This window comes from Solea solea, chromosome 5, assembly GCF_958295425.1.
Source record: "Solea solea chromosome 5, fSolSol10.1, whole genome shotgun sequence".
NCBI lineage: Eukaryota > Metazoa > Chordata > Actinopteri > Pleuronectiformes > Soleidae > Solea > Solea solea.
Window position 1 is genome coordinate 12691601 of NC_081138.1, and position 26988 is coordinate 12718588.

Here is a 26988-nt window from a genome sequence, read left to right on the forward strand (position 1 = left end):
AGCCTCTTTCCCACCATCCTTTTTCTTCTTGTCTTTCTTTTTCTTGTCTTTGGAGCTACACGAGGCAGGATCTGCAATGGCAGGTGGTTTAGGCTGTGTGCCTTTCATTTGGGGACTCTTGGGGATACCTTGTATGATAGGGGCTACTCCAGGGGTAGCATTTGGGTTTCCAGGAGGAAAAGAGTACACCTGCTGGGATGCAGTCGTGCCAGAGCCAATGGGCCGTGGTGACTTTGTGTTTTTCTGGGCCATTTTATCAGCCTTTGTGCTCGCCTTTTTAGACTTATCTGATCCTCTCTTATCATCTATGCCATCATTACTGGCCTCATCAGTGAGACATGGCCCATCCTCACACCCATCCATTGGTGTACTTCCTGTTTCTGGATCTGTCTCAGTGATTTTCTTTTTACTCTGCTTTGAGCCAAACTTACCAGGAGATGGGGAAGGACTTTGAGCATCAAAGTTCCGGCCTTTTGGAGTAACTGATCGTGCTGGAGACAGGGATCCTTTCTGAGATATAGATGCTCCATTACAGTTCCCTGGTTCAGGGTGGAGAGTCGAGTCCTCCCCATATTCACTGTCTCCATCCAATTCCAACTTAATGTCATCATCATTGTGGGCACGGGCTTGGTGGTACTTGAGACCATTGATGTGTTTGTACTTCTTGTTGCAGTTAGGGTGTGGGCAATCAATAAGAACTGGAGAGGGGCAGCTGCGATCGAGGCTAGGTGGAAGAGGCTCAGTTTTTATAGAAGGAATGGGCAGACCTGTTGGTCCCACCCCTCCATTGTTAGAGTTTGTCCGCATACGTTTGTTGCCTTTGGTGTCCTCCGAGCTTGAATTTGGCTCCATATCTGAGGTTGGTTTAGTCTTGCGTTTCCCAGCTGAGGAGGGACTGGCCTTGATGTCCTCTGTGTTACTGTTAGGTGGAGTGCGGCGCTCTGACGGTGTTTGGCTGCCCCTTCGACCCTTGCTGTTAGTGGCAGCGCGTGTCTTGTTATTGGTGGCACCTTTGTTATCTGATGAATTACTGTTCTCGTTGATGGGGGTGTTGCTATTCGGTCTCATGCGCTTGCCTCGACCACGGCCATTCCTCATCTCCAGATCACTGGTGGGGGATTCACAAAACCTGCAGTGGTGTTGAAAATAACACTGGCTTAAATACAGTTCTGCTGTCTTTCAATAATACAATGGCAATTCTGAGACTCATTCATCCTGAAATTTATATTGCTGTGGGAACTGAATAACACTGGCACTTAAAAACCATTACTCAACTAGACATTCATTTAGAAAAAATATTAAACCACTTCAAAAATATGCATTTTTCAAACTAATCTTCATAAAAATAAGACATGTTAAATAGAGATCACCCGTGTGTACTAAAGTTGTGCCACTTTTACATACACTTGTGTTTCGCATCTACAATCAAAACCGAAAATGACCTATTGTTAGCAGAGAAAATGTCTTGCTTCCTCATTACCTCATAGGAGATTCATAAAAAAAAAAAAAACACCAACAAATACAAATGTTAGGGATTTTCAAACCCAAAATGGTCATAAAAAATAAAACTCCGGTACACCATGGTTCTGTTTCATTACATTCTAATCTGACATTTTGTATCAGTGAGTAAGGACTTTTCCAAATGGAAATGTAAACATGTGAAGGGACAGCAGAAAACATTTATCTGCTTTGTAATCAAAACATAGTCATTCAAATACCTAAAATAGCAGTTTGGCCTCATCTCTCCATAACAGTAATGTAATTATCATTGTGCACAGCAGTGGTTAGCAGTCTGTGACTAAGAGAAAGATCAGGCTGGTATGACACATCTTCCCCCACAAGTCTCTCCAAACAATTTTAGCCCCAGCAGGGGATGTGAATGCATCCACAGTTTGACAGTGGTAGAGGAATTTGGACTCATTACAGGCCCAAGTTTATATTCACTCTGTAGAAAGCCTTCTGAATTATTCATAGTGTATCCCTAATGTAGTCATGCTGCAAACTGGATGACTACGTTGGTGCAAATACAGCCCAGCAAACCTCACTTGCCGCGCAAACCCTCACTTACTGAGCATTATTGTAATATACTGTGATACATTAGTGTGATATAGCCTCTCCTTGTTTTCCATTAGCAATGCTTTAATCTTGTTTTCCTCTATTGCACTTAACCATGCATTTCAAATATAGATTTACATTTAGATAAAGAAATCAAAGCAACTGCTTAGAAATACAGTATGTTTTACACAGACTGTGTGTTTTGCATAACAAAGACAAACATCTAGAATTAACAAACACCTTAAGCTGCCACCCACAGAACAGTGATCTAAAAAAATGGATCCCTTTGTCATAGAGAATGTTATACAATGTCGAGGAAAAGCTATTTGTCCAATATTTGGATTCTGCAACCTGGCTTGTTGGAATAGCGTTCTAATTCCACTGCTACCTCAAGGGATGTCAGCAGTTTGCCAGCGAATCCTGTGTCTCCAGGATCGAGATAAAGACTAATATGGATTTTAAAGGTCCGATAGCACATGAGCAAGTGGTGCATACAGGGTATCTGAGGCAATTCTAATGCAGCAGATCCATATCATACATAGAAGGGGCAGAGAATACATCAGTGATTTATAGTAATCAAAAATTTTAAAATTATGTGTAACTGCAAATTATTTGAATTACCACCCCGCTGTTCTTACCTGGGAGGAGCCCAGTCATGTCGTGTACAGTCCAATAAGGTGCCGACATATGTCTTGTTTCTCCAAGTAACATTGACAACCAGCATGCCTGTGAGAAAAAGAAATAAAGAGGACATGTATGTGTTAAATCAACAAAAACAGTTTCTATGCCAAGGTCAAGAGATAATGCTTGTCATATATAGAGATTCATATATAACCTTATGCACTGTGCAAGGAAACAAAGCATCAGCATGTTAATCCTTCAAAGATGGTTACTTTAATCGTCTTCACACAGTAAAGCCATGACAAAACCTAAACAGACTTTGAACAGACTCAGATGTGGTCAGTATTGTAAAGTCTGCATAAAATATGGGTAGAGGGTCTCACAAAGACTGATCACACTGGCGTTACCAGGCGATACTCCAGCAGTGGAAACCCACTCTATTTAAATAAGCCATCTCACAGCAGAGGAGATCTACCACAAGGGAGCTTATTTGAAAGCAAAATTTTTCAGTCCTTCGTCTCACTTTGCAGCCAAGAACATTTTCTACCTCCAGGATAATATCTACGACTACAACAGCTCCTGAAAAACAAGCAAGCAGCTCCCGGGGTAAGCCATTTCAATGTCAATGGTTCAGTTTGACAGCCTGTAACCAAGTGTGCAAGAAAAGCTTCTTGACTTCCTTGGAATTGCTGCAATCTGTCACACTTAGAAGCTTCTGTGTTGCCATTTGGCTGGTGTGAATTTGGGAGCACTTGGTGTGAGCTACCCAATCCGACCTGTGCCGAGTGCGATACCTGACCTTGTATTAAAAATCTATATTTGGTCCCTCTCAAAATGTGTTTCTCCTTAGGAAACCAAACACTTCACTTGGCAACAGCTTGCAAGCCATTGCAATGACACAAGTATGCAGATGTGTACAAAATTACAAAACCAACCTCCTGCACTTTGAACAATGAAGTGCAAAAAAAAAACACACAAGACAGAGTGCAGATTTTTGCATATTATGCCTTTAAATTCCAAAGTAAATCATCAGCCAAACGGCCTCAGAGGATTAAGAGCGATGACCATGCTGAAAAATACTGGGAATTTATTGCCCCCACCATCCCCCCTCACTCTCTGGTGTGACCTCAGCTTGCCACTTCAGCACTGCAGAGAAACTGGAGGCTGCAGTGAGCTAACTTATCTAATGGCACAGGAATGCTGGCTGGCAGCTTCAATCCCTCCAAGCATTTTATTAGCTTAGGAAACCTTTTTTGCTCACCCCATTTTCCCTCTCTCCTTCACCCTCATTTCCTCTTCTCAATGGTATAACCATCCCTGACTAACAATCTCTCTCCCTCCCACACACAAGTCACAGTTCAGACCTCATTTTTCTCCGGCTGCCTCTGGCATAAAGCAGAGAGTGCATAAGGTATTTATATATGTTTACAGGAACCTGCTGACACTTAGCCCCAGATCTCTCCCTTCACTCTACGGCCTAAAAACACGAGTGCCTGGTCAAGGCCAGATCCTACTGCAAATGCTGTTTGAGTGTGCACAGGCTTGTGAAGAGGTCCTCCAGTTCACTTTTTCTGTCACATTAAGAGAACCCAGACCTTTTCTAAAAATGCCTTCAATAGCCCGTCCCCCTAAGCTCTCCAAACACTCCCGACACAAAATGGCTCTGGCAGCTGGTGGTGGCAGGCTGTAAATCAAGGCAGGGCAAATGAATGACTAGCCTTTCATGATGTGCTTTCTCTAGTGAGGGGTTTAGAAATTACACTACGAGTAGTTGAAAGTCTTAAAGGATTTTAAATTAGCATTCAGTCTTTATGACCCCGTTCAGTCCTGGCACGGACGTCGGTCTTGGGTGAACAGATTGAAACACAGGTGAAAGAGCACCTAATAAACATTGAGGATGCATTTGAGATCAGTAAGACCACATTTGCTGCTCGTCTGGGTCTGGAACGCATATGGCCACAATCTTTTAGCTCTGTGAATGCAACTGCGTCTTAGGCTATTAAGGATTCTTTACTTTAACCAGCTGCAAATTCATAATAAACGAAAAACACTTCCAGTGCTTTCCATACTAGGGCTGCAACTAATAAGACACACACGCACACACACGCACACACACACACACACACACACACACACACACACACACACACACACACACACACACACACACACACACTGACAGCTTATTTGTCTGCCCTTCCTCTCCATGCACAGAAAAGATGGTGCTTAAATGTCTCGGTTGCATTAGCTCACTAGCAGATTTTTGGTGAACCAGGGCAAGGCCTAGTAATAACATTGTCTCCCTGCCTGTTCCCTGTCAATTCTCTAAGCAGCTAAGCACAGTCTCATTGTGTGTGTGTGTGTGTGTGTGTGTGTGTGTGTGTGTGTGGGTGGGTGTGTGTGTGTGTGTGTGTGTGTGTGTGTGTGTGCGCGCGCACACATGTAGACCACACTACAGCACTAATGAACAGCTGTGCTCAATCACACCTGTCCAAAATGAAGGTTGGCGTTATGAACACATTATTATTAACAAAATGTTGGTGAAAGAACAATGAACACAAATTTGCACTTTCTTTTCATGTCATTATGGACTATTAATTATAAAATGGTGGTGGAAAAATTACATAGTCTAGGCAATTAATGGGTCTACTTGATTTAGAGAAGACCAGCTACAAATTTAAATCAACTCCCTTTGTGCTTAATTCAGGAAAAGTAGAGTCCTACAAGATTTTAGTAAAAGGAAAAAAAAGGTAATTGTCTCTTGACCATTTATATTCCAGTTGATCAAAAACTACACATATATTTGAAGCATATAAACACATGATGTTTCTACAATGTAACATTGAATCTTATGAACTTATAATCATTCTACTGTAGTTCTTTCCGTCTTACTGCAGCTGCTTGTCCATTAAGGTTGGATCTGGCTGTGCATGCGTCCCTCTTGGATTGGGTATGTTATGGTAGGATTAGTTTTTCTTTAAATGTACTGTACTAATACACAATACTAATACACCAAACACGCTGTGACTTAATTCAACATATAAATCCAAAAGCTCACGTTTCACTTCATCATTTTCTTTGCTTCCAGCTCAGAATCTCTGACACACTTGTTTATAGACTAAACTAAATGTTTTTTGGCTTGCTCCTGGCCACCCTCCCAAATTAAAGCCAAGAAAGTCTGTAATCTGTCAGAGTGGCTCTTTGCTTCTGGGTCACCGCAGATCTCTGGCTCTGCAGTACATTTTGTGGCTGTTAATAAAGTAGTTGCTTTCACATTATGTGGGACATCTCAAGGACATTCAAAGAAACATGAATGCATCTGCACTGAAATGGGAGTGGTGGTTAAAAAACAAAAAAAACCTCAACAGTCACACTCAAAATATTGCTGCCCTTCAGAGCTTAATTGATTTATAGCAAACTTTATGCTGTTTCTGGCTTTCAGTCATGGTTTGCAGAATGGAAAAATGACAGGTCAATTTATTACGTGATACTCCTTATTTTGGGTGTGAGTCAATATGGATTTCATTGCTGACACTTAGGATGCGTCAGAGCTCTGGAAGTCAATTCCCAGGCCACACACGTTAACTCTGTCAGAGCTGATGTAAATACTGTCTGGATTACTCTGAACTAGTAGCAACAGCAGGTGTCATGACATCATGTGTCATCATGATAGTGTCACTGTCACTGCATACACAAGTTCACCTTTTCAGATCGGAAATGTAGACCAAGTTCTTCATTTACGGCCTTACATCGTCTCTCAACATTGATAAGATTTGAACCTGATTATATTTACACCTGCTAATAATGTGTCTCACTCTGCCAATCTCATGTCAGAAAACGACAGAGGAGAAGAAGAACCTGTGTGTTACTGTGTCATCTTCACTCTTTTCACAGGGGTCTTGAATAACATGAACACAGAGGACACATCTGCTTTGTTAGTTTCTGTGTTGCTGGCTGCCCCGCTGCTACTACCTCACTAATTTGGAACAGTTGCGTGTGATTATTTTTTTCCACTCGCTTGTGTGTGTGTGTGTGTGTGGGGATTGACAATGCACTTGTATTTACACTTGGGTTTAATGTCTGTGACCACCTACAGATGTGGTGTGGCTGACAATCTGTCCTCACTCTGCTTCTGGTGCATCTGGAACCTGTACTTGCATAAGGTCAAGCTCTATCTAATCGCCATGTGATCCATGAAATGGATTTTACCGCCAGGTGCAAGTGGACTGACAATTTTAATGTAAACAATGTAGACAATGAGCAGCCATTGTTTTGTTGTTACCAACTTATTAAACAATGAAATGTGTATTACAGACATAAATAATATGGAATAAAAGATATGGATATAGTATGTCAGCTTGTATGAAAAACATAACCTTTCTACACACGTACACATACACCAAGTGTTGTAATGGACTATTTTGACATGCATTTTGTTGTCCAACACTCGGAAGCAGAAGCAGAAGCTTCACTTCTGTATCAGATCAGAGTTTTTGGATTTTTACATGACATTTTTATTCTGATCAGGCTTTTATTCTGATTATTTGTGTTCATGTAAACATAGCTACTGTCAATCCATTTGCCTGTCTTCCAAATTGTTACAACATCTCTATTCATTTAAGGATTATCTGCCTGTCTGTCTGTGTATGTGTCTGTCTGCCTGGTGTTATTGCAAGAGTTTCATGTGTAGTTTTTTCTTTCCAAGGAACATCTGTGTGTCTGTCAGTCCAAAGTGTACCCCGCCTTTCGCCCAATGTCAGCTGGACGACCCCGCAAACCCTCACATGGAGAATAACGCGGTAGACAATGAGTGAGTCATTTTTAAACTATCAGAGCAAAGATGTTTACGTCAAGTTAGAGTAAACACTGAAAATAACCCAAACAAATTTCCCTGAGGGAGAAAGGAAATAAAGAAAGAAGCGGAGAGGAGTTTATATTCAGGATCAGTAGTTCATACACAGGGAGTCATATATTACATATATTTCATATATTATTATTACAATTTTTTAGAGGAAAAAAGAGTTGTTAAAAAGTAAATCTTGCGCTTTGTAAACGCCGTTCATCTGGGATTTGTTTGGAGAGGGTTGCTGAGAGGTGAGGGAAAGGGGTTGGAGTGGTTTGGAGCAAACCCAGTTTCCTGCACATGCACCCCCGCCCAATCTCCCCTTTGTGACAGCCTTATTAGGGTCACTCAGGACAGCTGAGTGAAGCTCACATTAATGAGAGGAACTGGCCTGTAATTTTACCGCTCATTTCCCTTCAGTACTGTTGAACAACAAATGGCGGCTCTCCTTGGGCGCCCAACTCCATTGCATACTTGTGTAGAATTACATGAACAAGAGGGTAATGTAGGGGGTAAAATTGAGTGAGTAGTAGGTTGTTCGCTGTACGGATGACTGCCCCCTTCAGCTCTAGCCCCCCTTTAAACCATTTCATTAGGTTCCAGAGGGACAAAATATCAAGCTCTGTGCGGCTGGTGAGGGGCCACAGGTTCGCTGGCTGACCTCTGGTCTGCTGCTACTCAACATGAATTCACTGGGGTTAATGGCATTTTCACTGACTGACCTTGTCAAAATGCCTTTGTTGTCTTTGCAAATGGGAGATCACTTCTGTGTGATGATCGAGTGTGACAGTATATGCCTTTCTCACAAGTATCAAATAAAAACAATTCTATTTTCCTTTAAATATATGAGAGATTTCGATGTTAAAACAAAAAGATTAACACTTTGAATTATAATCTGTTGTTTGCAGTTGGATACTAATGTAATTATTGATTCTACAACCTTTTATATCCTGCTAAAGAACCAGCCCTAATACCATTTTCTCTCCACTTAAGGTGCCACACACCATAGTTGCATGTAGGCAAGAAAAGTGAGAACAATGAGAAAAATGTGTCAGAATTCCTTTCATAGAGAAAAGAAAAGATGTTTGGGTGCTGCCATGAGTAATAACTCTAACATTCAAGTGTCTAAGAATGTTTTCAGCAGTCCATTTTAGTGTTTCTGCACTCATGGAGCATAAAATAAAGCTTTTAAATCCTGGACAAACAGGATTTAATATAAACTGTGTGAGTCACTAACAGCAAGAGATTAGTTATATCTAGTACTATGTATCATATGTAATATTTTATGCATTATGTTGATTTCCATGAAAAAAGAATGCAGAAATGACATGACCTTAGGGCCAAGGAGAGGGTCAGTGGACACAGAGACTGACCACCACTCAGTGTAGCGTGGATAATGACACACTGCTGGTAGTTAAGAGCAAGCCAGCCATGACACACTACTGTCTGCCTCTCTGTGCCTCAGCTACAAGCGCAGGAAGGTTAGTGGAGAGTCAAGTCATTAAAGTATGTTTATGGTCTTTTAGAATCACTGAGTGGGTACCTGTGTTTTAGCCGGGTTAGGGACTCCACTCCAAGAGTGCTGTGTGAGAGTATCAATCCATACCCATAACCTTGTGCTATATTGCAATGTTACCGTTTGTCAGCAATAAATATGTTTGACATTTATACAGCACAGCTGCTCGAGGGCCACTGAGTTTTGTTGACTCATACTGAGGGAATCAATAATTATTTAAATGTGTCATTCGTGTACAACATTGTTTTTCTATCCTGTTTACCAGGCTTGCCCGTGTTACTTATATCAGCAGTTATGTGTGAGTGGCATTAAAAAGGGCTACTATGAAATGGCAGCTCACCTGAACATACAGTAGACATTGTCTTATGGTGAAAGATATTCTATGTATTTTCTTTATTTGTAGATAAGGAGTATCTGAAGCTTAGATAAACACAGGAAATGGTTGGTTAAGTAGTGCAGACATTTTGGGACCAGAAGAAAACTGTTTCCTTGTCATGTCCAAAAATGCAATGCTACTTTCAGAGTAGTTGCTCTCCTAGCACAAAATATATATCAATAGCATTAATACATTATTAAACATGAACTGGAAGCAGCAGCAAATAAATGACTTGTTAACAGTTTTATGTTGTTTTCACTGCTTCAAAGTTGTTTTAGTAAACACTTCAAATTGTAATTTCTGATGAATTACATGTGTCATTTTAACATTTATTACCAAGTTTCATACCTACAACACTATAAATATCAATGGTGAAACGATTAAGCCAAGAAATAAAACTATGACACTACGCTAGTACACTATGCTACCAGCAAATGTTAGAATGTTATAAACGTATATGATTGATGGTTTCATTTCAAATTTTAGGAGGGTTTAAGTATGTCCTTTTTGAAAGGTTCAGACTGCACCTCAGTTCATAAGAAGTAAAAGTGCAAAGTCATTCTCACTGCCAATAATAACAGCCTGTGAGAAGGTCAATTCTCTCATACCACCAAGAAAGGGAGCATTAGTATGCTCTCCACATTATCAACTGTGTACAGCACTTTCCCCCCTTCACAAAAATCACTACATATTTACTCTTACAGTGGGAGCAGACCACGAAGCAGCAGCCATGTCTATAACAACCTAAAAATACATTTTTGAGGTCACTATCAACTGTGCATCCATTTATTACCATGAATAAAATGTAGTGAGGCAACAATGACTTTTCGTATGTCACTTCAATAAATATGCAATCACCTCCATAAAAACACACCCTCTGGTTTTTTTCCTCAAAGGATATTGTGCTGTGGTCCAATAAAATTCTGCCAAAGGCGCATTACACAAGCTCTCTGTGACAAATGCATGGCAAACATGATACCTTATGACAACCACTGGCAAAGTGTGAAGTTCCTCTAGGCGTATGATTTATGTTTCAGCAACATTTAAGAGCTTGAAGAAAAAAATTGCAGTTTTCAACCAGTGAGAAAAGGATCAGACCATGGGACTTATTCTGTTAGGTGTCAACTTGGAAGCTCCACCCTTACTAAATAAAAGGCAACTAAGACATGCGAGTAGTGGCAAGTCATCTATAACTTAAATTTCCTTGAAGAGTATAAATTCTAGGGCTGCAACTAAAGATTATTTTGGTAGTCGACTAATCAGCCAATTCTTTTTTGATTAGTCACGATTATTTCTGCTTATTCGGAAAAAACAATAGTAATGTTATTAATGCGAATAAAAACAAGGAAAACAGCGACTCTTGTAATTCACCGGACTTAATCTAGATCTACATGACTCATTATACAGTTTGGTTGAGTACTTGATTGTAATAACAGACCTGTTAGGTGTAATGGACTGATGCAATGGACTTGCCTCATACGTATTAATGTGCATAATTCCAGTCATTTCAGGTGTAACTGGTCAGAGACATCTCTGCTACAATGGAATATTTATGTAATACAACATTAAATGAAGTGGTAGAATATGATGAAAATTAAATATATGTGGAGAGAAGGAGACATGTTTTCATTCCTTTTAGCTCAAGACCAGAAACCACTCCAGGGCTAAAGTGGTGCAAACTTCAGGGCTAACACACATGTGCTCGCAGCAGCAGTGTGATATATCCCGGACACGCCCCCAGTGTGAATTAATAAAAAACAAATAACTTTGAGTACATACACTAAGCCTATAGAGGCTGAGTAAATGTTGCTAATAACGTTAGCATGTTTGCGTTTCAAACCGTACATAAGCTAACAGACTATTGCAGCATAAGGTTTGAATCAATACATAGTTTCTAAGCCATGGAATAAGCTAAATACCATCCAATGAGGTGGTCAATGTGATATAGACCTTCCTTTTCCCCCCCCCATTCATTTGTGTGCTCATTGTTCCAATAAGCAGTTGGTGTGCACAATGGGAGAAATGGGCCTACTGCCCCCGGCACTTTCTGTAGGGCAGGGGTCACCAACTATATTTCTTGACAGACACTTTGGGGGCCGGACAGTCAAATAAAATTTAACAAAAATGTACATTTTGCCCCAATAATTTATTGTAGTTTTGAAATTTAAATTTCCATACACAATTTAAGGCATTTTTTGAAGCCAGTTAGTTTGAAGCTTGTTGAGAGTTTGAAATAAAAACAAATGCGAGGCAAGGACAATAAGAAATCAACATTGCTCGTTGCTTCGTTATTACGCTATCTGATGGCAGTATTCACAAGGTTAACGTTTATTTGAATGAAGCCATCCAGGCCGATGCATGGCTGTAAATGGCGCACTGAGAGAACATAGCCAAAAGGACTCAGATCTAATTCCTCCAACAAGCTGTAAATTCAGAAATCGGACTTACTGCGCGTTTGTCGGTTGATGTGCTGAGACCAGATTATTATGGGTGAGGCTTTTTAATAACAGTGCGCTATAGTCGCAAACCCATTTGGAAGAAGCAGCAAGTCAGTGAAATCTGTCTTATGTCATACATTTATGAAATCTATTGATTGAAAATGCCATGCCGTGTGCAAGTGAAGTCTCTCAGGAAGCAGATGGACTCAGACAATCGCCAATACCAAAATATTCGTTCAATTGCCACTATCCGACGGCACAAAGTTACCATTTATTTGAAGTGTGCCAGTTGATGTTCCATACTGTGGGGTGTTGCAGTTTTATTTATGGTTTGCCAGATGCAGTGTTTTAATTAAAAAGGTTGACAATGCATCAACGATATGATTCCACTTTTTTTATAAATGTTTATAATTCAACACTGTCGGTAACATGGACTAATCGTTGCAGTCCTAAAAAATTCAGACACATTTTGGTATAAAAGTGTTTTTTCTCTGGAAATCAGTCACTACCACTCTTGCACTGTGTACAGTACTGTAGTAGGGTGGAAAATCAACTGAGGTTAGGAGGTTGAGAAAGAAAACGTCAAGTCAGTTGTGTTCCTCTTTTCAATGTCCTCCATTGATAACCGAAGCTGGGCCCTTTGTGATTGATTTTTCACTCCATCCTCTACAGGCCTCCTGACAATCATGCTCATTCTTATTTCAAGGACAGTTTCTAAAGCAAGTTCGCAGAGAGCAACCACTGCTCCTCTGTAAAAACATTTTGATGAGGCCACTGACAGGTGATCTCAAAAAGAGCAAGGAAGCATAACTGGCAAGTGAGTTACAGAGCCAAGAGCTCCCTTCATACATTATTCCCCTGCTCAGTTCCCTGACAGGCTTGGAGAAAAAAAGGAAGAAAAAATGTTTATAGAGGAATATCTGTTTCACACTGACCTCTATTCAGTCAGGTTTTAAAACCTGTGCTACAGCCAGTTCTTGCAATGCTTGCAATGATGTAATATGTGTTGCATAAATAATCCATGAGACAAACATTTATCACAGCCTGTATTATTTTGCTATTAGGGAGCTTAAGAGGCTGTGGAACCTGTTTGGGGAATAGCCTACAGGAGGGTCAGGGTGGGAGGCTGTTATGGGGGAGGAGAGCACACTGGCATTGGAGCATAGTGTAGTGTTTGGCCAAAGGGGGCCCCCTCTGTGTTCTCCCTCTCTACCCTGGAACAGGAGCCAAGGCGTTCCGGGCTGTGTTTCAAGAGCAACAAACTTCTCCAGCATTTTAGAGATGACATTTGGAGGTATCAGCATGCTAAGCCTGGGAGGCGTTGGCCCATTCGCTCTGCCAACACGACCCTGGGAGCTGCCACTGCCTTGTCTACACTGAGGGGATTTGTGTCACTGCCGGCCTTAAAATACCATGGCTTTCCCCCACCCTCTGCTTCTGTCTACACCCCATTCCCTCCCAGACTGAGTGACTGGCACTGACTCTCTTTGCCTCACCTCATGTTACCCATTTATTTTTTTCCAACATCAAATTGTATTTTTTATTTAGTTCATTCAGGAATCCACATAAACATCCAGGCTGCTAATTAAATCTTGCCATTATGACGTTTTGGCTGAAAGGGCTGATACATCTGTGCTCAGATTACGCAGGATGAAATATTTATGTGGTCGGTCTCAACCGCCAAGATTCAGCTCTGACCAAAGGTGCAGCCACTGAGATCATATTTTGTTGGGTGTCGCTTGCTTCCTCCTCATCTGTTTCTCTGGCACTCGATGACTTGGGTGAGGCACAGACAATTACTGGGAGCCTGTTGTTCATTTACTCCCACAAGGCCTAAAGGCGGAGGTGATGAAGCAGCTGTTGGTTGGCATGCTAAATGAAACGTGCACACATGCAGTGCATGCCTAAACAGCTCTATATGAGACTTGTCATGCAGAGAAGTGGGGGACTGCTCAACTTCACTGTTAATCAGGGTGACTCTCTGCGTCTTTGGGGCCTCTGTTTGTTGCTCTTCCCTGGTGCTCAGCCTGGATTTGCTTGATTTCCTCATTTGGTTCTCATTTGTTCAGTTGCCCCACAATGAGAGAAGTCTGCTCTCACAGGTCTCTTAGGGGAAAAACAACAGAGGCAGGGCAGTTCTGTGTTCAGCATCTGGGTTTCTTTCGTTTTGAACCCTAGCCAGTGGGTTGTTAGGGGCTTGTAGCATTACAATCATGGGGAGGGAATACACATTTTTTGTGTTGTTTAATGTTGTGTGTAAAGTCCAATGCAACAAAGGATATTGAAAAACCCCTTCAGGCTACATCTATACTGATATGTTTTAATTTTAAAACAAAAACAATCTCCATTCATACTAATACATGAAAATACCCCCAAAAATGCAGTGAGCATGTGTGTGCCAGTGTAAACAGGAAGCAGATTGTCTACTCCTCCTTACTAGAATGTAAATACTATGAACAGGAAATTAAACGTTTAAAGGTAAACCAGTTTTTTTTGTTATAGTGTGTTTTAACACAAACCAGAAAGATTTACTACAGATTAAAGGTCATACAGTTATCTCCGCACAGAGAAGCTCAAAAAAAAACTGAGAAACAATTCATCATGTGCATCGTTTCACCTTTTATAGAATGATTTTCTTCCGTCTGCCTGTCACACATTTCATCTTGGACTAAAACAGGCTTCAAAGAGAGCAAAGGAAGTTGGATTGTGGAGACCCTGCTGTTCGTTACAGCTCTGATGGCCATAACAACCTTCTGCTACACCTGCAGAGTGCCCCCCCCCTCCACCCCCAACACATACACCCCCTCCACCATAACACTTTTAAAACCACTCACAAGCTCCCACCAGCCTTCTTCCCACTGAGCCAGAATCAGGAGAAAATACAGCTCCATCAGGCCAAACCACTCCTCTTTCAGCCAAAATAGCAGCTTTGAGGGAGTGAGTGCAGGCAAAAGACAGACTTGGACAGTCAAAGGGAAGGAGGCAGGGCGAGGGGGAGGGTCAATCACTCTGTGGGAGGCAGAGAATGAGAGAGCACAAACATCGTACTGGTGTTGGCTCTGAGCCATGTTTATGTCACAAACAGAAGTAGTCCTGTCCACCCCCCACAACCCTTTGCCTTGGATTCACTCTCCCAGTTTGCTTGGAAACAGAGTCAAGGGGCGACCGACTGGATGCTTGGTAACAGAAAAGAGCCGCAACAGAGAGGAGGACAAGGGTGAATCAGATGCAACGAGCCAAACAAAAATCAGAAAAAAGGGGCTGGGGGGCTGGGGGGTGGGGGTTTGGGGTTTGGGGTTTGGGGGTTTGGGGGCTCAATAGGAGGGACTGTGCTTTGGGATTGTTGATGAGGCAGGGACCTTTTCTGTTGAGTTCCTCCAAATAGTGAACCAAACCGCAGCACAGTGGATGTGTGGGCGATTAGTACTCAGCATGCCCGTAGAGTGTCTGAGCGTGAGCTGCTTTGAAGATTAGGTGTTTGCATTATTTCACATGCATGACTGAAAGCAGGGGCAGCTTTTCAGGCCCAGCAGAACTCGATAGTGCCAGTGATGCATCTTAAAATTAATGAGCTGAACGCGGTTTCGATCGGGAGAAAAACTGTCTAAAATTTCACTCGGACTGCAGTGCAGGAACAAAGCCAACTCTATTCCCCACCGACAGTCTCGCAAAATAAAAGTGCTTTGTGTGAAGAGATATGTTGTTGAGAGCAGATATCTCTGTCCAACAAACTCCTATTTGTGAACTCTCTAGTAAAACAAATCAAGGCCACCTAAGACCTGCCTGCCAACTTCTGTTCGTGTAGGCAATATAATGCAGCATGTGTGCTGTTAAAGCACCACCACCAGCCCCTGAGGCAATCACAGCACATCCAATTATATTTTAATGGGCAAAATATGTATAGTAATGACAGCAATATTATTTTCCAAATTACAGAGACTTTGCTAAAGCTTTGAAAAACCAATACTTCTTTGATGTCTTCATGCAAAGCTATGTAAATAGCAAACAAAATAACAATCTATTCCATACTGTTTGTAGCTTATTTTCTTTCCACTGAAATCCAGGACTTATTTTTGTCACAGACAAGGGATTTGATAAAAAGCTCATTATTCCACTTTACTTACCGTCCTCAGTTTCCTGCCACACGATGCCTTCAAGATTGACACTGGTTCCAGGCTCACAGGGCCCTAAGCATTCAGGTTCTGTAGCCAGGGCCACATCGGATGTGTTCACTGCCACCGAGCGTGTACGGACCATTATCTGCTCACACGGCGAGGCAATCTCACTGTTGCTGACTGTAGCCAGGAGGTGGAGGGGGGGAGGGGCTGGCGTGGAGACAGGAGATTCCATCTTTGAAGAAAGAATTGGGGGTAGAGGGAGAGAGAGGGAGAAAAGAAACACATGAGACACTTCAGAACCACTGGATAAACATGTACTGAGCAGATGTTGAGATGCAGCCAATGGATGCCACAGTGACAGGAAGTGAAAATAGTGCTGAGCGCATGAAAGAAATCCTGGTATTTCAGCGGCACTTCAATGCCCTTTTTAGTGACTAAAAGTGGTGATGCAGCAGTTAAGTGTTGTAACATGCCACTTTGTCTTTCCCTCAACCATAGAGGTGATTAGCAGGCGGGGGAGGCAGGGAGGGACATGTGCACTGCCTTTGACCACCTCTGTGGAAGGACAGAATTAGTTATGCAGGGTTGGTCAAACAATCCCTCCCCCAGCTTTCTTCCCTCACACTGAGCCGAGCAAGATCCATGACACCAAATTATCTCACAGACTGATCACTCATTAATTCCCACAATTAAAGAGCTAGTTGTGGCAGGGAGCGGGCTGCTGAGGGTCAGTAATTGATTCCACCTGTTCTGACACATTTTGACAGCAACAAGGAGACAGTGAACCTATGTGGGAAGTGAAAATGAAAAGGACAGTATGACAGGGAGATGATGAGAGCAACTGAGAGGGAGTGTGAGGCAGAACGGGAGGTAGAAAAATGTGTAGGTGGAAAAAGAGACACAGAGAGGAAGACTGTTAGTGATTTAAGAGCTACAGTGACACCAGGCTTAGCGCTCTTTAGTCAAGACAGTCAACACTAAAACGCTCCAAGTCATTAGCATTGAACTGCGGGAGGAATGTCACGCTGCAGCCAACACCAAACATCTATTAATTGGGAATAAACCACTCAGTGCTCGGTAATATGCTGCCAATACTCGATCCAGTTAGACTTTGTCGAAAAAATGACAACTGACACATTAGATTGTAAGCCTGACAATTCCATGCTGCAAATGTTGAATACATAGTTCAGTTTGGTTCATAATGAAATATCTTAACTATTGGTGCACTGTGCAAACACACTTTGTGATGGAACAAATGTTAAAAAAAATGAAACTGTCTTTAACTAAATACGTGCAATACAAATCAAATTTCCATCACACATCTGTCCAACTCATAAATGTGCCATGTGTTGTGCCATCTCACCAAACTAAGATGATGGAACATGGTAAACCTTACTGTAAACATTCATTTAATCATTGGTCTGGCCCAATAATCTTGTTTCCTTTTGCAAGTAATGACTTATCGCCCATCAAAGACCCAGAATAACAATACAGTGATGGCAGGGATGTGCAGTAATCCTGTGATTCTGCTGCAAGTCGTCATGTAGCGTGAATCTGGCATTAGTATTTTCATATTGCCATGGTAGTATTTTTGTTCAGACTGTAGTAGTCACTGTAGCTCGTAGAGCTGGTGAGCACAGAGGGGTAACTGTAACTGTGTAACTGTGTTTTATTCCCCCTCTCTTTGTATTTTTTGGGATGTTCTGATTGAAATCTCACAAGACTTAGAGTGTATTTGTGATTCTGTGTTTCCCGACTAAAATTTGACTCACGGTTCAATTATATGAAATACATAAATAAACCAAAATCCTGTTATTGATCATAATTTATAAAACAACTCATTTGAAAACCAAACATCACTCCCACTCTCAAGACTTGTCATTACAGAAGCAAGGACAGCCCGTTTTTTTCTGCCGCCGCTCAGAGGACGAGCAAATTAATGTGTGCAGAGAGCAACAGAGAGTCAGGCCAAATGACATCATAATCACTGTCTGTCACTTTCTGATGCATGATGCGGCCAACCTGCAGGGCGGCTGAATGAATGAGACAGGACAGGTAATCACCCGAGCTGTCACCGCGCGCTGTTACTGGAGACACAGAGAGCTGCAGACAAGACCACACAACCACCTCCCTCTTGCACCGTGACAGCCAGATGTTGAAAGGTGCAAACTAGTTCACGGAGAGCCTCCTTAAAATTGATTCAACTTCTCAAACCGTTCATGCCAAGATTTTGCAAACAGACAAACCGACCAAGCTTAGGCGATTAAGTAATGGAATGGAAATACCCTTATTTACTCAGGTAAACTATTAGCTTGAGGGGTTTCTATTAAAATTCTATTGTATTCCCTTTTTACTTTGGGCTTACTGGTAACTCCAGACTTCAAGGTTTTTAGTGCTCGAGTGTAGTTAAAAACTATAAAGCCAACTTTTGAATTACTTTAATTTTATAACATACACAACGCACCAGTCCATCAATGATCTTACCACATATCCTTTGAGACTCACAAGGAAAAGCTTGAACCAATTCATATTCCAGTATCACAACAATGTTAACCAAATGATTAAAGCTCGAACCATGTCATCATGTTTGAATGTGCATTTGTAGAAAAGAAAATGTGCATCCTATTGCTGCACACACACCCAGACGGTGCACATAACCAAAAGAATAAAAAAGTAAACACTTGTCATAATAACAAAGGAAATTACTGGTCGCTACGTTGCTTTGACCTTTTACCTGTGAGGCGACAGCAATAATAACCACCACAAACGCATGTGGTGTGTTTACTTTAGGTATCAAAAAATCAACAGACCATTATAATGACACATCAATTCCACTCTTGATGGGAATAACAGAAAATTGTCCAATATAATTAACCAGTGACAGATTACTACGACGTCATGTTTTCTCAACCAACTGTCCAAAATCCAGAGATACATAACACTTTTATTAGAGAATCTGAACAACAGCAACGTTGGCTCTTTTTTTTTTGCTAATATAGTGATGAGGTATAAACTATTTATGATGGCATGAGTCCAATAACACATGGATTCATTAAGGAAATGAACAGGGGGGGTGTTGAGGTAGTTAAGGGATTCTCCTGCTGTAGATTTTATAACAGACTTTGTTGTTTGTCTTATATATACACTAAATATTGATGATTAACAGAATTATTGCATTCAACGTTCACATGGTAGGTCATTCCTATGAGTTAAATCATGTAAATACATTTCACGTCGTTATCTTATATTTTCAGAACGGGTACGATAATAAATATTAACTTCTACTTAAATCCTGTTGCCAAGCAAGAAGTAAATTTGGTCTTGAGAATGCTAACCCAATAGTGCCACACCACAATAAGGTAAACCTTTAACATGTAATCATATAATATACTAATTACAATTGAATCAAAACAAAAATAGTACCAGTTTACAATGTGCACGAACAATGCTTCTCCATTTCTAACTGCTATCAATGAACGAGTGAACAAAGCACTGGCACTCTGGTGCTGCAGAATGTAAACCCACAGACTGAAATGCCTGATGTCTTTTGAAAAAAAACAACAACCCACACACGACTGAGCTACACAACCAGATTACACAAGGCTCTACACAATGCTAAGCCCATGCCAATATCCAAGATTTCTTCACTCCTTCTAAGACTTAACAGAGAGATTTTGAAATCTCCCACAAAACCACAATGCTCGAGTGTCACGCAAGCCTTTTCTTAACTCAAACCCCATGCCAACTCCTCGAGAAAGACACACTGGCAAGAGCAATGTTTAACTGGCTGGTAAAAAATTAAAAAAACAGGGGAAAATGCTGATGAGCGTACCTCACAGTGCTGGTTTTTGCAGCTAATGCACAATAACTTTTTACTGGACAGATTAACTTCAGCTTTAACTTGTTTGTTGTTTGTTAGAGTTGGGATTAAGGAACTGACCACTGATCCTGGGCAAGGATTAAGAGGGGATTAAGCTGCAGTGTCTCACTCAAGACACCTGTTCTGGTGTGGTGTCCGAGTAGAATGTAGTTAACACTGTACATCATACGCAATTCAGCAATACAAGTACCTTTATCTGACCTTTTCATTTTTTAGGTTTGTAATTTATACACACATTATAATGCAAAGATATCTTAAAAAAAAACTAATTGGGCAGACCATTAAAACAAGGAAGTGCTAATTGGTTCATTTATCTCTTTCAATGTGTTCACTGTATTTTTCATTACATCTGTAAAACAAACTACAGAGTGGTGAAAAACAAAAATCACCTGATCTTGTGATGAAGAAGTAATTGTTTCTGAGATGGTTATTATTGGTTTAAATTATAATGTGCATTCTTCAAATTAACAAAGTATCACTTCCATACACAAACCTCATGTTCAACACTGGATTATGAAAGCACACTGCGTTCATGGTTTAGTTCAACATGTAATAGAATGACACGTTTTTCCTTGTACTTTCTCTGCATTATTGTGCATTATACAATAACCACCATAAGCAGTTTCCTGATTTTGTTAGCCTACTCAAGCCTTCTTCTATATTAGGCTTACTCTTTTATTTAGGCATGATAATGGACTTCTTGCCGATATCCGATATATCGGGAGTGCTTGGGCCGATAACTGATACCAGTACATAGATACATTTTTCCACAATAAATACACATAAATACTAGTTGTAGAGGTTGCCAGCATAGAAGTCTAGGAGGTAGCAGCCCAGTTAAGCTACTGTTGTAGTCATTAATCATATCAGCAGATGTGTTTTCTGATATCCGATAATACATTTTAAAGCCATTATCTACCGACATCGATATTGTGCCCATATATCGTACATGATGCATCCCTATCTTTTTTAAATATCAGCATATTGACCTGTTACATACAGAATGTTGACACACAAGGACAGTTGACTGAACGGGATTATGAAAACTTTACAACAGTAACAATGTACATGTTGCCTTGAGCTAATTCACATAAAATACATTCAAGGGAATGTTGCCGGAGCCGGAGCCGTTGCTTTGTCTCGTTTATCTCTCCACTACGTGACTCACGACCAGACCAAACACCTGGTACACAGCAGAGTCGTGGCTAACACACTCTGCATGCAGAGGTTAATTAGACACTCTAAATTGACTGTCGGTGTGTATGTGAGAGTGAGTGCATGTTGGCCCTGTGACGGACTGGCGATTTGTCCAGGGAGTACCCCCGCCTTTCACCCGGTGTCAGATGCTGGAATTGGCTCCAGCGTCCCCTGCAACCCTCATGTGGAGGACAAAGTGGTAGACGAATGAATGAATTCATCATCCATCTACCACCAAGAAAAAAAAAAAAATCCAATTCTTCCTGACATAAAGGTGGTATTAAGTAAAATGAACACTTCAACAAATGTCATAAGTTGGGTGAGTTCAGCATTCTCGCTGCACGATGTAATTTCTTTTTTTTTTTTTATTGACTTCACATGACTTGAACCAAAGCCTGTTAATATCTTTGCAGAGTTACTGAGGTCGGAGGGCAGTGGAGATTACACATCTCGCTGGCTCTTGTCTGTGCCTCTTTCACCACCACTCACACCTAGTTAAGAAACATTAGCACACAAGAGACCCCACACAAGACCCTTCATTCAGCTGTCATACAAACAATACAGCAATATGCTGTTTAAGCCAAACAACACCAACAACAGCACCATTAAATTCAAAATAGTCAACTGAGAATCTTGTTATACAATCACTCTGTAGCTTTTTAGAATTGAGCTGTATTATTGAGGGCATATCAACATTGTTATTAGTATTGAAATACTTTTTATTTGATTACAAAATCAAAAAGAAAGAAAGAAAAAAGCATGAAATTACTGTATTCCCTTTCAAGCCCTAAAAGCCCACCTGATCCTTTTACCGCAAACCAGTCATTCCCTTTGAAGTTTAGAGAAATCACAGAAAAGCGAACGCCAAAACACAAACAAGAAAACCTGACATCTATTGTAGACCACCAGCTGGAAAAGGGCCCGCGGTTTCTAGGCAACTCCTCTCATATTTAGCTGCTGCTAATTGTGCTTTCAGGAAAAAGCATAACCACACATTAATAATACAAAGAGGAAACTGAGCTCATCCATCTCACACCAAACTGTTACTGTCTAAAAAAGAGGACATTTGCCATGCCACACTGTAATATCACCTGTTTACACTAAGCATATAAAAGATAGATGAAAAAAAGAATTCAGTGAGTGCACACCTGCTTGATACAACACAACAATCAAATTGGGAAATAGGACAGTGAAACATTGTGTAAAATCAACCGTGTTACATGCAACAAAGAGTCGACTTTCATTTCACAACCCACTGCAACAGCCCAAAGACAAGTAGCACTTTCACATTTGTTGTAAATTTCAGCAGTGATCAAATGTAACACCTTTGCTGTGTGACTCATTACAGCAGTGTGCTGCAAATCCGAGCTACTATTCTACAAATGCCCTTGACTGTACTGAAGCAAAAAGGTAACGGAAGTCTTTTCTTTTTTTTTTCCTTCAAAGGAAACCTCTTCAGAGAACATGAGAGGCTTTACCTGTGGAGACATCTGCACTCTCTGATGAAAGGAAAACAAACATTAGTCAAGAGACGACTCCTACAGCTACCAGCAGCGTGATGGGAAATAAAAGTGATATAAAAAGACAGAAGGCACAGGGGACCACAGGCTAGAGGACTGAGCCAAGATAAGTGGAGCTTATCAATTTGTTCACTTATGAGGCAATGGCCTAATTTTCCTATTAAAGCAAAGGCACACAGAAGGAAAACTCTGCCCTTTTTTTTCCAGACCATTTATTCCATTAATAAATGGTCCAAGTAAACCTCAACCATAACTATGTCAAACTCGGGGTTTGTTTGCATCCTCTCTGACTGCCCGTATATTTGCAATTTGGCAAGTAAAATGTAGTAAATTATACTTAATGATTCAAATTATTTTTGAGTGAATTGTAAGATTTTTGAGTGAGAGGGGAAAAAAACTTAACACCTTATTTTAGCTACAGCATGTAACCATTTACATTATTAAACTGGATCAAGTCTCTAAAGCTAACTCTAAATCCAACTAAGACACTGTATTTTATAGTATCTCTATGCTGCGTCTTTGAGGTGAATACAGGCTCTGTGTGAATACAGCAGCAAAATGACAGGGTTTTTTGAGCAGTGGAATTCGCTTCTTTTTCGTGGGTGATTCCTTGTGTTTTCAGTCATACTCCAACCTTTTTTCAGCCGCCTTGCTTTACTAGCGCAATGTTGCTGCCGTCTCCATCAGTCTTGGCATAAAACAAACCATTTCCAAACCATGTGCAGCTTGAGAAATGTCACCGGTCGACACAAGATCACAACACAGCTGTAGTGAGGAACAAGGAGAGTCATGTGGAGCTGGTAGACTCAGGCCGTATCCACATGGAAATGAACTTTACCCATGCAATATTTCTCTTTTCTTTTTAGTACATGGCATTTTACTACTGTTAAATATACATTACAATGTATACAATCACAGAAACAGAGACAAAATGAGAAAGCCAGGGGACTAAATAAAGAAAATAAAAGTTATCATTAAGTGAATAGGCCAAACAATCTCCTAACACAAGACGAAAAAGACGTTGAAGATGGCAACAGCAAATGCTAGCAAAAGAGAGAGAGGTGGAACTAGGACTTCAAAGTTTTCCCTAAGTGCTGTATTAGTTGTATGAACAAAAATGCAAGGGTGGCGTTTTGAGACTTTCACATTCTGAGACCTGTTTTGCCAAAAATAGCGTTTCATGGCTCCCAAAGCGCGAGTTGCTTGTGAGTGCAAAGCCAATACAATTAATCGCTTTTGCAGAACCACTTAAATTCTAACACCTAAGCGTCTTTATCAGCATTGTGCGACAAGGGTTTGGATGCAACAGACATTTGTTTACATTTAAAAGTTACACAATACAGTTTTTGAGATATTTCCGATGTTTACCATCTTCATTTAGTATGTTTGTATGCTAAATAACACCGAAAGGTTTTTGTAAGGACTTAAATGTTAATCAAGTACATTGTTGTCCACTCATTTTATTCAAAGCTGCAGACGTGAACCTCATGGTGGCCTTTGAGGCAGATAATCACCAAGACATTAGAATCTCCTGGGGACCAAAATATTTGTCCAGAACTTTCTAGCAGTTGTGGATTTACCAACTATTCTTAATATGTGCAGTCATGATACATCTCACTGACTAAACATTAACATTCATGTCTTTTCAGCTCAGGTTTGATTTGGCAGCCAAGTTCTCCCTAGACCAGTGGGCTGCCTTAAGCCCATGGGGTGGTTTTGTTTGTTCAATGACAGGGTGGGGGTTGGGTATCATGAGGTCTAAAAGCTCCCCACTTAGGCCTTATCCACACGGAAACAGAACTTTCCCTAAACAATCATCTTCTTTGTTGTTTTTTAGAAAAAGTTATCAGTAAACACGGCATCGTTTCAAGAAATGTCTTCATCAGGGACAAATAAGGGAACCAAACATTTTTGTCTGCTTGATTTTAAATTGTTTTAATTTCTATAATTTATTTTTTATTTGTTTTTCTTTTAATTTTCCAATGTAATTCCTTGCCGCTGTAAAGCACTATTTTAATTGCCTTGTGTAAGAATGGCGCTATACAAATAAACTTGCCTTGCCTTCATCCACATTAAATGCCCAGAACGACTCTATAAGTTGGAGCAAATATGCCAAACCTGTATGTGTGTGCAAACCTTTTTAAAAAGTATACATTTACAACAGAGACAGAATTAACCAAGCCACAGCGACTGAGGAAAGGAAACAAAAGCTATCATGAGGCGAATATACCAGGCAATCTCACAAGAAGAAGACAAAAAGGATGATGAAGATAGTGACAGTGAATGCCAGCACAAGAGAGCAGTGGGACTTTGACATCACTGTTTTCTCAAAGTAGTTTTGGTTGTTCACATACAAATGCCGGTCAGTTACATGTGGATAAAAAAACCTACATGAGAAATGTGTGCTCCATCTGTACCAATTAATTAGGAACAACACTTTTTGCCACTATTTGCCACTATTATGTAGTTTTTAATTTAGCCTTGTGTTTGGATTTCCCATAACCCACAGTGACACCCTTCTAGTGTGTTTTTCAAAAGCCACTTTCCCAAAGACAGACAACCATTTGTGAAAAATCTTATTTTAAAAGTTCAGAATGTAGAAAAAAATAAAACGTCATAATATTTCACTCTTCAAGAAAAATGATAGAATTGATTCATATTGGAATACTGGCAGTTCACTGTATAAGATTGTGAGAAGACGTTCTCGTTAGCTGGCACAGCTGGAGTTGAATTTAATCCTTACTTAGGCGCCGATTCTGCTCAGTTGCATTCGTGAGTGTCTTTCCCTTTTCCCCTGCCTTCCATTTGTCATCTTCCCACCCTGACCATAGGTCAGTTGACAACACCAGTATCTATTACAACAATGAGCCACATTCTTGTCAAGGTCACCCGCTTGCGTCCGACAGAAAGAGGAGGCTGTGCTGGGAGCAGAAATCCAGATAAGCTAAGCTGAGCCCATGAGGATTTCTCTTTTGCCAGACCTCTCCATACTCATAAATCTTATCTTACAGCAAAGGGAAACATAACAACACACTGAGAGGCTGTCATCAACAGCTCACCCACCCAAATACCTATGATTCACTCTTTGAATCCTCAAAAGACTGAGCTTTTATCCAAACAGTGGAAAAGGAAATATCCCTTCCCGTGTTAGTACACTGAATGTTCACAATTCACCACAATGTTGACAGCGCTGACCAAAAATCCCAGTTTCAGGTACTTCCTGAATTGACAAGCCTCAAACGGCAAAGCAAAATAAATGCTCCAAGACACGCTCTCGAGAAAGCTTATCAGTAAAACAAGCTTTTATTAGTACCACACACATTACACAAGGAAACAAGTTGTTATTCACGACTGTGAGATTTCCCCAGAGCTCCTAACCTCAAACTATTTATAGATCTTCTCTGTTCATCTGCTTCCCTTGTGTTGACGCTTTTATGTGGGTGGAGCCTTCTCCAAACAGTTGAAAGACAATTTGAAGCCAAAAAAGAAAAGAAGTACAATGATGCCAAATCACTTTCTATTGTTTTGTAAGACATGGCTGGAGCAACACAAACAAAGAGAAAACAAAGAAGGCGAGTGACTGACTGAGGAGAACTAAGACTGGGCAAGAATGACATACATTCAATCAAAAATATACCTACATTACAATCAGTAGATAACCAGTCGGCATCCCTGGTTTTGCTTCAGAATTCAGGTCTTGGCTTTTTAACAAAACCAATACTGTTCACATAGAACCGCAGATAATAAAGGTGCTGAGTGAAAGGCCAGGGTCATGGCTGTAGATGTGAAGGAGTGTTCTGCTCTCCGTTGTGCAGATGGTACTTGAGCTGCACTCACTGTGCTGTCCCTCATGCTGCTACTTTCACTCGGGCTTGCTACTCTGATTGACCTCCGCTGCTGGCTGTCTCACAGAGCTCCTATTGAACCATGTCCATCTTAATGGATGGTGATGTGCACTATTACTGAGTGCCAGCAGTTGCTGCACTACAGCCTCAAAGCCCTTCAGACTTATACACCTCAATACACCTTGGGGCAAATGAACACTGTAGCTCGCGCCACATGACATTTCAACACTATTTCTGGTGAGAGGGAAAAATAGTTGAAAAGACAGGTCTGGAGAGGAGCATAGCAGGCTAGGTTACACCACAGTTTATTTTCTGAACCACACAGCATGGCTGTGACATGTTTTGATAATTATAGTCTGTAAGTGATTTAAGGGTATAATCCACAGAGTTACGTGAGAGGCCTTGTTTGTGAGTAGAGAAACATGCCAAAACAAGCTGACCCGGAAAAGTGTCAAGATAACTTTAAAGCCGTTTGAAAAGGTTTAATGCTGCTCAATTGGACACACTTGGGCATAAACACAGAGGCAGACAGAGGCTCAACATGTTCTGAGGACGACCAATCAAAGATTTGTGGTAAAA

The 26988-nt window shown here is 40.8% G+C and overlaps 1 protein-coding gene across 2 annotated transcripts in view; it reads right to left on the bottom strand.

Annotated features, from left to right (window-relative positions):
- LOC131459291 (zinc finger protein 609-like) overlaps positions 1–26988 on the bottom strand; it is a 71751-nt gene that overhangs the window by 7706 nt on the left and 37057 nt on the right. For both annotated transcript variants that reach the window (XM_058628914.1, XM_058628912.1), the window contains exons 3-5: positions 15974–16199; positions 2694–2781; positions 1–1129 (exon numbers count right to left, since the gene is read on the bottom strand). The exon at positions 1–1129 is cut by the window's left edge and continues 1344 nt beyond it. In XM_058628914.1, coding sequence (XP_058484897.1) covers positions 1–1129; positions 2694–2781; positions 15974–16199 — 1443 coding nt within the window. The remainder of the gene's footprint in view (positions 1130–2693; positions 2782–15973; positions 16200–26988) is intronic.